Consider the following 18,525-nt stretch of genomic DNA (forward strand, 5'->3'; position numbering starts at 1 on the left):
CGTCGCGCGCGCGCGCGCGCACACACACACACACACACACACACACACACACACACACACACACACACACACACACACACACACACACATGAAGCGCGTGAAGTGCAATATTGATGCGCAACGCTTCGAAATCGTTCCAAAAATTTTTTTCAATACGTTTTTTCATATAACATAAAGCATTTGTGAATCCGGAACAGTTTCCTACGTACTATAAGCTATGGGTGGACTGCATTGGTAATGTTAAAAATGGGCGATTCATTGATTAGTTACAAAGATAAAGAATAAATAAATATTTTTAACTTTTAGGAGTGACTTAAAAATACAAAATAATATAAATAATAAGGAAGCACACAGCCACAACGCAAGATATCTTTAATGAAAGTCGTATATTTAAAAATTTTATATAATAAAATAAACATTTCGGTCAAGTTTTGGTCCTCATTAGTACAATAAGAAAATAAATGATGTTACAGAAATTAAAAAAGATGTTAATAAAATTCGATTGTTATTTGTTATTTTAGAAATGACACAAAATTATATTTACTTATGAAAGAAATTTGTAATATAGATTCCTTGAATCTTTTTGTAAGCCTTTGTAAATACGGAATTTCCAGATTTCGTATTTTGTGACATCAATTCTCGCAAGTATAGTTCTGAGTTTTTAAATTTGCACAGAGTTTTAAAAAATCTTTTTGATGGTAAGAATTATTTTAAAACAATGTCTAGAAACTGATTTAGACTATTTTAGACAGTATTTTAGGCTGTGCAAATTTACATTAAAAACTGAATTATATACTTGCCAGAATTGATGTCACAAAATATGGAATCTGAAAATTTCATATTTATCATATAAAGACTTACAAAAAAATCCAAATAACAAGGAATCTGTATTGCAAAAAAGTTCTTTTCATAAGCGAATATAATTTTATGTCACTGTCATTTCTGGAATAATGAATAATAATACTCGAACATTTTTTCATTGTTGTTGTAACATCTTTTTTCTGTAATATCGTTTATATTCTTATTGTATTGATGATGGCCAAGATTTAACCGAAACGTCTACTTTATTATATTAAAATTTTTAAATATACGACTTTCGCTAAAGACATCTAATGTTGTGGCAGTATATGCTCCTTATCATTTAAATAAATATTTTATTTATTTACTGGACTAGTTCATGCATCACAATATATAATTTGATATAATCTTGAATACTATATAATCTTGAATAATGTATATTAAAAAGTTTACATTTTTGTCGTTTTTTTATTTTATATATAATATACTTCCATAGATTTTTATTAAAGCACAGATTTAAAAAATAGATACTATTACTTATTAAAATAACTTATGATTCAGGTAGTAAATCGTCTCCAAATTTATCGTATTATTTTTCAATATAATTTAGAATAATCAACAATAGTTTTTTCATAATTTTATTATTATGTTGAAATATCATCCAAACATTATTAATTGCAAATTATAGAAATATTGTATTAAGAATTAAAAAATATTTTTCAAACTATATAGGTTTGTTCGCGTCGCACGCTCCAACATGCTCAACATGCTCCAATATGTTTCTATCACTGGAACCAATATAGCGATTAGATGTTCGCATCACGTTAGAGCATACTTCATGAATCAATTAAGAGCACGCTCCATGGATCAATTAAGAGCACGCTCCATTTGCCTCAGAAAGTGATACGATTGTTACACACGCATGCTTAAATTGATTGAAAATGTTCTGTATTGAAAAAAGTATTTCAGATTTGTATACAAATTTGTATAAAATTTAATAAATGCGTTTTTGATATAAATATAAAAATATAATAAAACAATATAATATAATATTAATAAAATAAAATAATAATATAAAATAAAAAGAATAATTAAATAAAATAAATGAGAAAAATTAAAAAATTAAATAAAATAATATTAATACAATAAAATATAATAAAATATAATATAAAAATGTAATATAATTTTTATATACAATAGAAAAGGCTCATGTAAATGCAATGCAATAAATTAAAATGTTAAGGCTTTTTAAAAAAAGGAGCAAATGTAGTTAACTAATAAAATTCGTCTTTTATTACATTCGTATAATGCTATAAATTTCAAACGTTTCAACTTACAAAGTTTTCATCAGTGATAATAAAGCAAATGGAATAACTAAATAAGATTAGCTTAGAGCGATCTTAGGGCCACTTTCATCAAGCTCCGATTAACTTAATGGGCCTAACTTTGGATTCCAATTGAAGCTAATGTCGGAGAAAAAATCCCTAACAGCACAAAGTCGACTCTAAGTCGACTCTGAGTTGACTATAGTTTCTAGATGTCCGAAAAATGGACATCCGTAAATCGACTTTAGACGACTTGGAGACGTCTCTAAATCATACAATGTTCCACTTTAAAGACTGTAAACCGACTTTAAGTCAACTATTCTAGGCTGTGATCCGATTCATGTTTACAATATCATGAACAGTATCCATCCTTGTTTAATTATAATTAAACAACAAGGACGAAATAATTCCATATTTAAGCTTTATGAGCATAAATCGCACCTAAACATCCTAAAGTCGATATTGAATGTCTGTACAAAGTCTTATAGTCAACTCTAAAGGCCTGACTTAGCAAAGTTAACTTACAGTCGATATATCAACGTTTGTGCTGTTAGGAAACTGAATTGAAGAATTTAACTAATTATAATTTCACTAATTATAATTAACTGTAATTTTATATACTGAATATATATTGAATACAAAAATAGGTTATTAACAAACAGCTACCAGAAAGAAACCTTGCTAAATAAGTTAGCATTACAAATCTATATTTATAACTTCTCTCTTTGCATTTTTTTCTCCGACATCAGCTTTAGTTGGAATCCTGCAAAGTTACTAGATCTGTTAAATTAAGGTGCGGATTATGAAGCGCGGTTTGAGGCACAGGCTAGTGACAAATTCACATTAGTATGAATTTTTAAAAATATATTAACTTATTTTTATGCACACTTTATCGATACTCTTATTTTTTTTTGACAGGTTTACTTAATAATTGCGTTTAAATCAATTAATTCCATTAAAAAGCATAGCTGTGTATAGTAATGTGAGTTTGTTACTAGCCCGTGTTGCAAACCGCGCTCCATGTACGCAGAACGCAGTTTGTAGACGGCTCTTAATATCAGCGAAAGAAATAGACGGTACGCAGTTTCCTAATTGCAGTTTCCTAGTTGTTTACTATTAGTTACTGTATCTATTAGTTACTGCGTTACTCGCTTTTCATGTAATCGCACCCTTAATCGGAGCTTGGTGAAAAAGGCTGCGTTCCACATAACTCGACGCTCGTGAGTATCGTTTGTCTTTGTTTAACAATTGATAAACGACAAGGATTCTACGAACATGTGAGCGTTAAATGAAGTCAAAGGGTCCTTATAGTTGTTTTTAATGGGAAATAAAGAGCCATTTAGTGGAATTTTGACAATTCGAGTTGGCAACACTGCATATGCCATTGTACCGGTCAACCGGTGTATTTGTTTGATGGAGTTGAAGAAAGAGTAACTTTTCGTGTGGCACAGTGTGTTATTTTCATCTTTTGAATATTTTCAACGCCAAATCAAGATTTCTTGCTAGACCGTCAGATAGGAAATGGATTCGTTAAGTGACGTCAAGGAGAATCTCGACCAATCGATTCGACTGTTAAGTCAACAGAACAGTCAACGGAGAACATTTTTGAGATTAAGCGGCCAGCGGAGCACTACTCCGAAGAGGATATCATTACAGGCAACCGGTCAGTCGCGGAAGGATGCTGATGATAGTAGACAGATGCTCGGCGACGTGCATAGCTCGGGGTTGGTCGACAAGACCTCGGAAACTAGACTAACCAAGCTCTACAATGTGGAGCTTGATACTTCGCTAACCCTCGCGCCTCACGAAATCCGCGATATAATGATGCGCTCGGAGAGGAATGATATTACCATTAAGGAGATGATGGAGGACAGCACAGCGACCGGAGCGATTCTAAAGGCGAATGAACCGTGGCGGGAGGCCAAATTCAAGCTTTACTATGACTTCCTGCAGAGTGTGCAAACGCACTTCTCGAAGGCGCAGATCTTTGATATCATCGCGGATTTCATACAAAACTGTACTGATACGTTGGACATAATGAGAGGTATTGAAAATACTGGAAACAGCTTCGTTCTGTATTAAAATCAAAATAGCTTTAATAATTTTAAGAATAAATAAAATACAAAATATCTATAAAAGCCTCTGCAGTTGATACATAAATATATTTATAAGACAATAAGATAATTTACAAACAATTTTTGAATGTACTTATCAAATGAAGTTAACTACTAACTTTTGACTCATCTTCAAATACAACAGATATTATACTGTATGCCAATTGCAATGGCCAACACTAAGGCTTTCAAAAAAATGTTTTAATACTTCTTGATATATGCATTATTTTACAATGAAAAAATATTTTTTATATTTAGAAACATATTTCAAAATATATCACAAATTTCAAAAAGTTTCATTAATTAGTTCTTTTAAAAAAATTCTCAATTATTTTATTAATGTGTTACATAAGATTCTCCTCTTAACTCAGCTAAAGTACTGGGTTACATATCTAGTTTTGTCATAAATTCTGTCAGTAGTTTAAACGGATAGAACAAAAAAAAATAACAACAGATAGATCTAAAATTACACATATATTCTGAAAGTAGAGAAAAAGAAGCTACAAAAACCATCTAATTTTTAGAATTTTTAAAATTCTCGTCTTTGTTTCAATCAAAATATGATCCTTGATAAGCCTCTTAGTTCACACTTTGTTTGATAGTCAGCCTTGGACCTTCTAGCAGGACTCAGCCTCCGCACACAAGGCGAAAACAACGCAAGCATGGTTGTAGAACAATGTGCTGAGCTTCATCAAAGCTTCTGATTGGTTGTTCAGGAGTCCAGGAGACCTTAATTCGGAAGATATATATTATAAAATGTGAAACATTTTGGAAGAGATAGCTTGCAAGAAGCCTCACCGTAACTTGAAGTCGCTCAAGTATTCCATTATGTTAGCAACTGAGAAGATTTTTCTGGAGATCGTGCATAAATCGTTCGATGAGTCCAATGTTTATGTAAATGTATATGGACAAAGATAGGCATTTTGAATAAAAAATAGATGGTTTTAACCTTTTCCTGTACTTTCAAAATATATATATAATTTTGGGTCTATTGTTGTTTTTCTGTTTTTTATCCATTTAAACTGATAGAATTTATGGCAAGACTAAGTATACCTGGATATTAGCACCCCTATATAATAGCACTAAACATTTACCTACAAGTAAGGATGGAATAGTTTAGAATAGAGGATAAAAAAAGTTTTATATTCTTATATATTAAGTCTCTACCAATCTAGTTAATTCCGAAGGTTAAATGAGAATTTTTCACGGTTGTTTTTTATTTATTAAATTGTTGAATTCAATATAACAAAAATATGTAACTAGGAAAATTTTTATGTAACGAACCGATGAAAGCTCTGTGAGTCAAAACATATATATGAATTTTTATTCTTATAATTAAATTTTATATTAAATGATTTTTTGAACATCCTATCATGATTTGATTATTAGTCGTTTGTCGAAAGATATTATTTTTGCTGTACATATTCGAGCATTTTATTTTGTTAAAAAATTAAAAATATGTTTTTTAAAAATAATCGACATAATATTTTTATGTATTTTTTTCAAAGTATATTCGATTACGTTTGAAATCCCGTTAGAAAAATATGTTTTTTAAAAATAATCGACATAATATTTTTATGTATTTTTTTCAAAGTATATTCGATTACGTTTGAAATCCCGTTAGAAAAATCTCTCTAACAGTTTTCCTTCGAAACTATGAATTTTCAAAAACTTGTTTTTTACAAATTAAAACATTTTCTTTTCTTTTTTCCCCTAAATATTTCGAATATTTTTAATTTCTCAATTTTCATACTTATTCATTCTTCTTTAACATACCGATTGAAAAAAAAATTTGTTCAAATTCTGTGCATTATGTGTAAAAATATATTATATCTAATAATATACGCGATTGAAAACACGCTCTAAAATTTCAAATCAAATATAGTGCTAGTTGAGAGTTAAAAAGGAAAACACAATAAAGTTTATGATATTGTTATTAATTTGATTGCATACTGAATTCCGCGCTTGTCTCTCAATAATCTATTTTCTACATTGTTTTTATTTAATCATTTAGTAGCAGACGTCAGTGTATTAAGTTTTAAGCAAAACATTATTGTCTGTCCCAAGGTATGCAATCGAAAGTTGAGAATACAGAAATCGCAGAAGAAGAAATTTCTTTGGAAAGTGAGAGGAACACATGGAGACTGATATATTGTCTCTATCAGAATCGTATAAGTAGCGCTGGCTTGTCTACACAAATGGAACATGATGGACCAACAAACAATAATTATATCTCTGAGAAAGATGTTATAGAAAATTTGTACAAGTCTGAGAGTTACATCAGAGAATATCAATTGATTATTGATTGGTTAGAAAAAAATGCTCTGGATCAAGCAGATAAATGTCCGTCCATAGAGCTCTTTACTGATAAAACAGTAGCTTGGGAAAATACGATTCATCAGTTGCACAATCAAAATTTGGGAATTGCATTCAGTTCATCCAGACCACTAGTATCGTCTTTAGATCCTGATGCACCGATACGAGAGGGTAGACCATTACATGATTTGGACAGAGAAGATGATGCCAGGCTTGAAAAACGAATGTTTATAGAGGTATATATAGAGACTACATATTCAACTGAAATTATTTGTAATTATCAAGATTATTATTTTTAAATACATTTTAACATCTTTATTTTGCTTATTTTTTTAGCAATTGATCTTATACGCGTTTAATTATTATAATTAATCCTTTCCCCTCAGTACCCACATCTCAAAAAAGTTCCTATCTACCCACATCCGGGTATTTGTAACCCAGCATTTTCTTTTGCTTGTATCTCAGATTGTAGTGCATCGATTTCAACTAATTTTTTTTTAATCTATCGTTTGAAGACTGAGAAAAAAAGAATGTTTGAATTAGAAAGTCTAGAATGTCACACAAAGAATAGCACAAAAAAATATTTTGCAATAAGTGAAATGGGATCGAAAAAAAACATTTGAACTATGAAAAGCGAAGGGGGGTGGGGGGAGAGTTACGCTAACTTTTTGTGGATACTAAGAGTCAAAATAATCATATTTTTAATAATTACAATTTGAATAATAAATCTTTTCATATAATGTTATAAAAATAATTAAAAGGATGAAAAAAAAATGTAATTACATTTAAGACAATGTGTATTATAGGTACGTTGTGGACGTCTTCAGAAAGCACAAACATTAGCCATGCATTGTGGTCAACCTTGGAGAGCCGCATCTTTATTAGGATGGATTCCTAATCATGATCCGAACTATAGTAATCCATTGACAGACACTAAATTACCAATCGAAGGGAATCCTAATAGAAGTCTTTGGAAAATATGTGCTTGGGAATTGTCGCAAGATAAACGCATAGGTAATTATTTATTTAATATTACCAAAATATATTATCGAAAAAAGATTATAAATTATTAGAATACTTTATTAGAATAATTTTCAAATACTTTAAAATGCCGAAATTTTATATCAATTAATTTTATCGATTAAATTCTGAACTGTTTATTTGTAACTAAATATATAAAAAGATAAATGTTTTTATGTATACATATTTTACAATTTTATTGCAGGTATATTTTATCGTGCCATATATGCAAGTCTTTGTGGTAATGTCCAACTATTACTTCAAATAGCATCCTCTTGGCAAGATGCATTGTGGGCTTACGTGAAGAGCCTTCTAGATATTAAAGTCGAATCAGCATTGAGATTAATGATGGTAAAAATTTATACAATTATGCCGGAAGAATATTGGAAAAATGAAATCTCGTTGGAAGACGCATTCAAAGAACTGCACGCGTCGAAAAATCCAATAATACGTGCTCAATCTAACAAACCTGATCATTTAATTCAAAAATATATAATACTAGACCAAATACCAAAATTAATGGAAGAGATTGAAAGTATGATAGACGTCGGCACCTGTGATTCACAATTCCTTAGATTTCTGGCTCATCTAATATTATTCTTCAGACAAATCGGGAAAAGTACAAAGGATAAAGTAGAAGACAAAGTTTTGCTGGCGTATGTTCGCGTTCTCATTGAAATGAGTGATCCGACTTTAATTGCGTTCTACACAGCTACATTACCACAAGAGGATCAAATAATCAATTATGCCTCTTATTTAGAAAGTGTTAAAGAGCATGAAGAGCGCAAGAAATGTTTGCATGCAGCGGAAGACGCGAACTTGAATGTAGAAGCAATTACAAAATTGGTGGTGGAAAACATACGTAAGAAAGACATAGAATCCGATCCAGCAGACTTAAAGGGAACTATCACTGAAGCGGACATGGAAAAGATTAATGGTCTGGATTGGTTGATTTTCTATCAAAGTCAGAGAGAAGAAGCTTTACGACAAACAAACGCGCTCATTAGATACTTTTTGACTAACGAAAAAATCGATGCGGCTCGAAAAGCATTTAACAAGGTAAATATTAAAGATAATTATAATTATTATATGAATTTTAATAGCAGTTTATAATTCTATAATAAATTGTTTTTATTAGTGTATAATTGAATAATTATTTTTGTATGTTGTATAGATTCCATCAGATTCAATTGAATCGGTTATGAGCGAGTATCCAACTATAGACTGCACGCTCAATCTTACGATAACTAATAACTTATCGAAGAAAGCTGCTGCGGCAATAAGGGAATATCTTTGTTATAAAACATATCTTGACGCCCAGGAAGGTTTTGGCGAATGGTTTTCTCATTATCATCACGGTAAACCCACGTCACCAGAAGAATTGCCCACATATGCTACGTTTACTGAAAAGGTTGCGTACGATCACAGAAAGACGCAGTACAATTTAGAACTCGAAAGATGGAAATCTACTATGCAGCATCATACGAAGGTATGCGAAAAATTGCATACAAAATGCATTAATGTAAGCACAATTGAATGTGAATATATGAATGTTTGTTTCTTTTTGTTTCAGGCTGTGAAACAATTATTATTTAATGTTTTATTATTTCCTGACGGTGGTTGGCTCGTCGATTCGAAGAATAGTAACGACGAATCGTGTACGCCCGAAGATGAACTTAGAGAACACCAGTTGAAAAAACTGCGTGAGCTTTGTATTCCTAAAGTCACACTTTTGCTACATTCGGTTATGTCGGAAATGAATGAGCACGACGGCTCTATTCAATTGGCTGACGTACTTGCTTCCGAGCAATATCAGCTATACAAAGTACGTATAAATAATAAAATAACTATTGTAACATATTTAGATGTTAATTTTATAGAAATATGTATATTTATATGTCGTTGTTCTTGTATAGGTATTTTCAAAGGGAAAGTTACGCGAGGTATTTAAAAAGATCTGTGAATCTTCTCTTATTTTAATGGATCAAAAGAAAGACCCTTGGGGATATCCGAAATGAAGTTTAAATATATAATACTATATAAATCTCTCTTTGTACAGCAACACATGTTATTTATATTAGCTAGATATTCATTGGTCCTGTTTAGCCATCGCATTAAATGTATAATCTTAATGATACTTTTTCTCCTTTTTTTTTTTTATAAAACCAGTTTATTGTCAACCACAAGAAGTGAATATAAAATTTGATACAATGTTCAATAATTCGTAATCATAATATATCATATACCTTGTGATTACTTAGATATGCTCCTTTTACCCAATTATTAATAAATGTAGCGCTATCAAAGCCATTAAGATTAATGCGTGAAACGTGCAATGAAACTCATAGTCCGTAAAAGAGTAGAATATCCTGAGATATATTTCGCAGCGACACTTAGAACTCGGTTTTACAGTTGAGACACTTTAATCATATATCTTGATCAAATCGCATAACATAAATTCGCGCATGACAACGACGAATACATACGTTCCATATGGAAGAATATGTTCCATATGCAAGAATAAGAACGCCTGAAATGAAATGGTGCTGCATCTCATTGAAATACGAACAAATGCCATTACATTTAAAGAACAATAGTGATATGATTCATTGCGTATTCTATTCTATTGTCAAAGAGACCGATATTTTTCTGTCGAGAAACAGGTAGCAGTCTTCTTTTCATCAAAATTTCCCTTCTTATGTATGGCTTTGATTTTGAAGATCGGATGCTTTCTAAGTAACGCTACAGGTTAACTGAAAAAGAGATATTTATACGATACATTACATATAGACTATATAAAGAAAATTAACATTTTCGACAAAGTCTCCTATCTAAACAATCGAGATTTTAATGACGCTTGCGCGCTTCGTGATCGACGTTGACCGACTTTTTTTTTCTTTTATCTTACGCGAGATATGTCAAATTACGATTTAAATATTGTAGTAAGGATTGACTTCTTATTATGTGTTTTATGCGACAATTAAACCATGAGCATTAATATATCTTAATAATCTCTAGGCAAACTTTGGAATGAATAAAGCTAGAGATATTTAGAATAATTTTCTGATCTAATGCGTATATGAAAAAACCATCATGAATTTTCATTTTAAATATGTGAAATGGAGACTTGAAGACACGAAAAATATTGAGATCTTGACCGCGCCGAAAGATAACAAAATCTCAGAAGACTTTAAAACGCTACTTCAAAACGCTTTTGAACATCTGAAGAGGTTTTTTTGGACACTTTTAGACATTTTTCAGTCATTGCGTTATTCGCGCAATTCATTTAAATTAATTCAATACTTGATAATGCACTTGATAGATTGAGCGCGAAAAGATCATTATTTCTTATCTTTCAGCACGGCGTTATGTAATGTAACAACCTCACAGTGAAAAGAGTATATCGTGTTAGAATTCTTCGGCATTCTTGCAAATATTTTTACCGGATTTGAACTCGTACAGTTCGTGCATTTGCTTGAAATAGGAGATAAATGAACGTTTTAGATAAAGTGTCCACAATAACAAGTAGACGATTAGTGGAGTTAGTTGTTAGTTAAGTAGTTAGTTAAGCTAACGTGTAAATGCTGAAGAGAAACGAAAGGGTTGACAATTTCAACGTTCCTCGGATACAATTCGACACGTGCGCGCTAGTCTTGCAAGACGATTTTGTTCGCCAGCTAATATTTTCACTCTCTATGTAAGACATTTTAGCTTTATAGTACGGAACGAACGCGCTTTTCGTATGCGGAACGATGGATCTAAAAAAATACTTAAAGGTAAGTATCCTGCCTACGAAATTTTTTCAATGAGATCACCAATTTTTGTAAAAATTTTCTAATTCTTTTTTTTAGGGATCAGATACATCAACATCAATTAGCATTTATCAAACCTTCCTCCACTTTTTTTTAAAATTTATATAATTTTTTTGAATTTTACTTGAAATTCTTCATATAAAATTTTTCAGAATTTTTCTAATAATTTTTTATACATTTTAAAAATATAATTTCTCATAATATTTCTATATTTGTTTCAGAATTTTTTGAAATTTCTGTATAACTTAATAATTTAAAAAAAAGCCTTGCATTAATCATAGAAAATATTTTGGTCAAATTGGTTGAAATTACGATATTTTGTAAATTACGAGAAAAATTTTCTTAGGAAAAACCATAAAAAAATGAATAGATGTTACTGTGGCATCATTTGAAAATTGTTATTTTACGTCCAATTGGATTGAAAAATATCTTTATTTATTAAATTATTTATTTTTTTGCAATTGTATCTTAATATCTTTATGCATAAATAATGAAATAAATCGATTAATATAAAAAAATACATAGTCTACATATTGCAAATTCATTTTCAATTTTTTACAAATTGAAAACATTCTTTTATTCTATAATTTCCGAAGAAAATTTATAAAATCTGAAGAAAAGTTTAAGCTATTTTTTTCAAAAATCTTTATAAATTTAAAATATAAAAATATAAATATTAATAACATAAATATTCTTAAAAATATTATAATGTTAAATTTTATGAAAATTTTGTTCAGAATACTTTTTATTTATTAGTGGTAAGACATCAATATTCAAAGATATCAAAGAAAGAATAGAAGATATAACATGGCTTAATTTATATAATTGATAACGTAAAAGAATAATAAATAAGACAGTTGACATGCAATTTCCTCTCCTAAATTGTATATCTAATCTCATTAAGATTTGTTTTTTAAATTTTAAATGTTTTTAAATTTTAAAATTGTATGACTAAACAAATCTCTGATTTATTAAAGATTAGGAAAGCAATTCGATGAAGCTTTATAAATTTCTTTTTATTTTTCTGTTTCATCATTGAACTAATTAACTCATATCTTTTTGAAGAAATAGATTTTTTTTCTATATATAATATAGAAGAAATAATGTATAATATAGAATGTATAATATAATGTAGAAGGAAGATATAACTAACGTTGATATTGTTGCAACTGTCCCGGAATTGCGACATCACCACAAAAAAGACTTTTGTGGAACGCAATACTTGCACAAGTGTTACGTACGGTATGATTCGACTATCGTTCCGTACATATTAACAAGCTTTGTCCTTTGCTTAATATAAACTTTAAAATAATTTTTATCTCGAACTCTTATAGCTATTTATTCCTCTTACCGAGAAGTTACAAGACCATTCATACTTAAGCGATCGTTTTTACAATATATTGTTTGAAATATTAGTTTGAAATATTAGTCTGCGCGTATAAAAACTAGTTGTACAGTTTTGAAATGTATAAAATAATTTCACAAAAAAGGGAAATAAAAAGAAAGAAGCTTTTGCAATATCTTGTTATTTTTGCATACATTAAACGCTAAAATAATGATGTAGAATAAATGACAATGAAAATGCAAAGTGATAAGCGTCGTTCGAACTTTACAGTTTACATTTATCGCAGAATTTCTCTTTTAAAATTTGCGATAAAAATGTATGTAACATATAGACATATGAGATTTTGCAAAAATTTCTTGAAAATTGCTAATCGGAATATATCAATGCCTTTAATAAGTTAAGTTACAAAATAATTACACAGCATTTTTAGAGTAAAATTTCATTGTTCATAATGTGTCCATGCGTAAATACAGACTTCGAAAAACATGAAATCTAAAAAGGCATTGTAATTAAAATGTAACGAAAGATGCGCTAAGACATTATTTCAAAACTCTTTTGTAAAATCTACCGTTCGTGATTATATAGTTTTTGTTGGAATTCGCTGCTTATGAAAAATTGCCTAAATTGCATTCGGACATGATAATATAATAAGAGTTTCATTTTTATCTCATCGCATCTCTATCATTCCACATGATAGTACTTACATAGTAACTGCATGGATGGAAGCTTATAAGTAGATCGTTTTAGTAATATTAATTCAAAGATAGATCTAAAGTTGTAAATATATTACATGCTAAGTACCACTAACAATTCGAAATCACGTTTAAAACTGTACAACATTGACGATAATCATTCACATGCTATACCGGATGACTAATATTTTGAATTTAGTCTCCGGAGATGCTTCCACAAATGTTTCATTTATCCTCTTTTTATATATTAATGTATATAGTAATATAGCCAAAAAGTTCTCTTAGCAGTTATTATTTGTTTCTTATGAACTAACAACTTGGGTCATTATCGGGCTGCTTCTAGAAAAATAGAAATACTTATCAATCTTTAGTATAATTAAAGAAGTAAAATATAAAATAATTAAACGCGAGCAAAAATTAAGCTTGGCTTTTTGAAATGCATAGAAATTATTAATTATAACAAGAGATATATCAATATTTCTTTTTTCATTTCAAGTAATTCTGCAAAATTAAACAATTTAGATAAATAACTAAATGAATTTAGAAAAAGATGTATTGACAAATGTCAGAGAAGATAATCAATTATATTTGTATGATTTGAACTAAGGCAAATTCATTGGACATTTTTTATTTAATTTTGTTACTTATGAAAATATTATAATGAAATTATTATAACTAATGAAAATATTATAATGAAATTTTATTTGTACTCACACTACGAACGATATTTATCTATATGTTATTGTCTATTATATTATCTGTACATGTATATCATGCGAATGGAACACTTTACCTATGCGACTTATGACTTATGTTTTATTGCAGAATAATACACGGCTTATAATTTGTTTCGTACATATATATGGGCGAATGATTGATTCGTACACATGCAATTTGTTATTGTAAATTGGCGAGTAATTTGATTATTGAAGAAAAGAAAAATTGCTTTTTCCGGGAGCAGCCCGCTTCTATTGTAGATCCTGCAAGTTGATTATCTATTATTGTCATTTCCGAGTATAGGAGTTTCATCCGCTTATAAACTAGAATCTGTTACTTTCAAATTTCCTTAGAAAAAGAAGAAATAAACGGATGAAAAATATAGCGAGACATAGCTGTCTCGAGCAAAGATCTCGTTATTGATCGGGATTACAAGTATTGTCATATCGAAAATTCAGCGACACAAACATCGATTAAACGGTTCTTATTTATTTACTTATATGGTAATTAGTACGAGTCTCTATTTACCTTCTCTTTTTTTTAACTCTTCGCCCTTTGTAAAGCTAGATAATGTAAGTTTCAGAGAATTCTGTTCGGTATATGTATGATATACTTGTGTATGTGTATATACGTATGTAATGAAATACAGACTGGTCTTCGTGCGATAAGCGGTTGAATCGTAAAGAATTTTACTGCTGCAAATTTCGTGGACACTCCGATACTTAAGAGTTTGGACACACATTTAAAACTTGACATTACAAGAAGGACATTATATTAAATTCACTACCCTAAGTGATTATGTATTCTGCTGATTTCTCTTGGTTGCACGTCTTATCATATCCCTTGTACGTTTTGCAAGTACAGTGAGTTACATCTATGAAATGTCTGCCACAGGCCATCTTTTGATATTTCTTTTACAATTTTATGTTTCCTTTTTTTATTATACTTGCGAAATTTGTCCTTGCTACACGCGCAAAATACAGCATTGCTTAACAACTACAATTATGTCGGCACACATATAAAATATTATAAACATAATTAAAATTGCATTGAATATTTGAAGAAATAGTTTTTGAAATAGTTCCCTTCTATGATATTTTTTTTCTATAAAATATATAACCTTTACTCATGCGACACGCTTCACGCACAAGAGACCAGTTTCAAAATACTAGATGGTGTCCTTCTGTCAAGTGGATTCTAATCCTTGTAATTAAAGACATTTATTATTATCTGTACCCAAGGCACATTTACTTTCATTCCGTTTTAGGAAGGTCCACTCTATAGTATATACATATTATAGCATTGTTACACGTATAGGGGATAGTTCGTAACTTGCACATCACCCTTAAATATTACTTTTTCTTTACTTTCTTGTACATAATTCACATTTCATTTTAATTCAATCTCTTTTCTTTCTCTTTTTCTCTTGATTGACTACTCTACATATTATTGTCAAGTCGACAGCATTTATAAATGTATTTCTTACGTATTATCGTCGATTTAAAATTATATTAAGATCAACTATAGTTTTGTGCAAAATGTACATTGTACATGCTGATACGTTTCTATTTTTCAGCAATCAAATTTATATCTATATATAATTACGTGTTAATCATCTCATCCCCAAATATCATTTTGACATATCCTTCCCCTAAACGATCATTCGTTACTGTCAAAATTTCAATAATTATTCAGTTCTTATTACAATTATTGTCAAAATTTTATTGATTATTCAGTTCTGATCACGATTATTGTCAAATTTCATTGATTATTCAGTTTTGATCACGATTATTGTCAGAATACCCCATTTCGATCGTTATTATTGTCAATTCAGCTTTATATGTCAAAGAGAGTATGGAAATTTTGCGTCCATGTTCATACATGTATATGTGTATGCGTGTACCTGTGTATATATGTATATGTATGTATATATATATATATTATATATAATATATATATATATATATATCTCATATGTATATAATATGAAATATTGAATCTGGTAGGTCTTAAAAATATTTTGCTAATCTTTTACCTTAGAATAGATCTTACATACTAAATACTTTCGTACAACCTTGTATGTGTTTTGTCGATTTAACAATCGTACATTGTTGTATAGCTTTCGTAATTTTAAATCGATCAGTTTTCGTCGTCATCTTTGTCTTCTATTATTTGTTCCGCATGAAAGAAGGAAACACAATGATTCATCTTGAGAATAAAAGAAGTGTGATAATGGCCACAAACGTCGTAAATGTAGGCAGAACTTGACTGATGCCGTTAATGTTTCTCTGCGATCCCGGATCGACAACATGAATCTTCCAGCCCAGATGTTTGTGCGTGAAACACTGAAGAAAAAAATTGTAATAAAAAGTTTGATATTTGAAATTTCTCAGAAAATCTAATAAATTTTAATTTTAGATTGTTTACTAAAATAATTTATATCTTCACAAGTAGTTATTCAATTTTTGGCTTTTCCCTAATAAGTTATATATACCTGATAATAGACTAAGTCTGGCGTATCCTCTTTCACAGTCCATATGAGCTCGGCAGGTTCGCCCATGTCGCATTTAAGTTCGAGCGTTTCGAAGAAACTCTTGAATGTCTTGTAATCATCCGCGTTATTCACTATGAGACGAGTCCATTCGCAATAACGGCCGGCTGCAGTTGCGCGGGGATATCCATTGGAATCGTACTCTGCGCCAGCAAATATCGTTTCCTCCGTTTGTTTCTCTACATTTTGTCCGAGACCACCCTCCGAACTATCAGTTATATAGAATGGGTGATATCTATATCAAAGGCATATGAATGTTTTATAATAATGTACTTTACAACGTCTTATTGGGAATATTATATAGCGATCCTGATTCAATTTTGTCCTGTATGTACGCACTTTGAAGGGTACGTATTATATCATAAATGAGAATACGACTCACTTAGCGGGATTGGCAGGATCGTCTCCACCCTCCACGATGAAAGTATAAGTTTTTCCTCGCTCAACGGTGAGCTCTGGGATCAGTAAATCATTGATGTACCATGCGATGCCCCAAGAAGGTGTACCTATAAATTACAATAAGAATCACAATTTAAGATCGATCTCGATCTTAAATTATTTCTATCATTTTAAAGTTAAAAAAAACACAAAGTTCAAGATTATCATTCAAGATTATCATAGTACTAATATCATTTGACATTATTGTTTTGTAATGGTAGAATAAAAAATTTATCATATGAATTAATTAAATTTTAAAAATGTATCATATGTATTTATTAAATTTAAATGTATTATATATATATATATATAATTAAAAGATAGTATCTTATTATGAAAATAATATCCGTCATATCGATAAATTTACAGATACATTTTTTATTCTATCATCTAATTTTTAATTAAGTTCCAAATACCGTCATTATCAAATAATTTATAAATAATTTATAGTAATTTTTTGTTTGCATTTAGCGTAAGACTATAAGATTTTACTTACTAAATTTTATTAAGTAAATTGATAATAACAAGTTAGATGCGTAATTCAGTCACAACATATTGATACCTGTAATTCGTGAGTATCCTCTTTTCGCACCAGTCGGCCCAATCCTTGCATTGAAAATATTTTTATCATTAATGACAGCTGGCGTCCAGGGTTCAAGATCAGGAGCGTCCGGAATATTGTACAGAGAATTTGTACATTCGTGAACATTTATCGACGTAAAATCGATACGAATATCCTCAGTGGTCTTATCGAATCTTTCATGAGCATTGGCTTCGCCTCGCGCATTCAGAGATCCGATGGCAGCAATCACACTTGTTTCCCTTTCCGGAATCATTCTGTCCTTCTCTGGCTCGTTAGTCCTTAGTGGACGTGTGTACGTAACTGTAAATTGAAATAAATCACATATTAACAATAATTCCTCGTTTATATTTTAGTTAATTCAATGATAATTACAAAGTAATCAAAGGAGTATACAGTCACGCGTAGAATCGTTTCTTAGTGTAAAATCATATATGTATATTTAAATTCTTTAAAAATATAAATTCAATCAAAAATATGAATTCAAGCAATAAACATTTCGACCAAGATTAGGCCATCTTTGATATATAATTAAAATTTGATATATAAATTTATTATAAATTAATAGAAAATTATATAGTAAATTGTCAAGATCTTAAAATAGTCATAAACGAAAAAGCGGTAACAATAATAATTCTCCGTTTCATATACTTTAATTAACTTTATATAAAACACACACACACACACACACACACACACACACAACAAATACTAAATTATAATAAATACACTACCAAGAAATTAGTTTTTAGTTCATATCTCATAATTAAAAATCGACAAATACCTAGTAGGTAAATTTTAAATTAAATTTTAAATT

General features: G+C 29.8%; 2 protein-coding genes across 2 annotated transcripts in view; one reads left to right on the forward strand and one right to left on the reverse strand.

Annotated features, from left to right (window-relative positions):
* Positions 1–3,644: 3,644 nt before the first annotated feature.
* On the forward strand, positions 3,645–9,703 carry LOC105626670 (nuclear pore complex protein Nup107). Its single transcript, XM_012207964.1, has 7 exons — positions 3,645–4,167; positions 6,305–6,789; positions 7,360–7,567; positions 7,779–8,632; positions 8,748–9,062; positions 9,147–9,398; positions 9,490–9,703. The coding sequence occupies exons 1-7, from the start codon at positions 3,645–3,647 to the stop codon at positions 9,589–9,591; spliced, it is 2,739 nt and encodes a 912-aa protein (XP_012063354.1). The 3' UTR covers positions 9,592–9,703.
* A 6,640-nt stretch (positions 9,704–16,343) lies between these two features.
* LOC105626671 (protein Skeletor, isoforms B/C) overlaps positions 16,344–18,525 on the reverse strand; it is a 91,419-nt gene continuing 89,237 nt past the window's right edge. The window contains 4 exon segments of the mRNA XM_012207965.1: positions 16,344–16,484; positions 16,634–16,925; positions 17,073–17,196; positions 17,691–18,011. Coding sequence (XP_012063355.1) covers positions 16,344–16,484; positions 16,634–16,925; positions 17,073–17,196; positions 17,691–18,011 — 878 coding nt within the window.

This window comes from Atta cephalotes (genome assembly GCF_000143395.1).
Source record: "Atta cephalotes unplaced genomic scaffold scaffold00006, whole genome shotgun sequence".
NCBI lineage: Eukaryota > Metazoa > Arthropoda > Insecta > Hymenoptera > Formicidae > Atta > Atta cephalotes.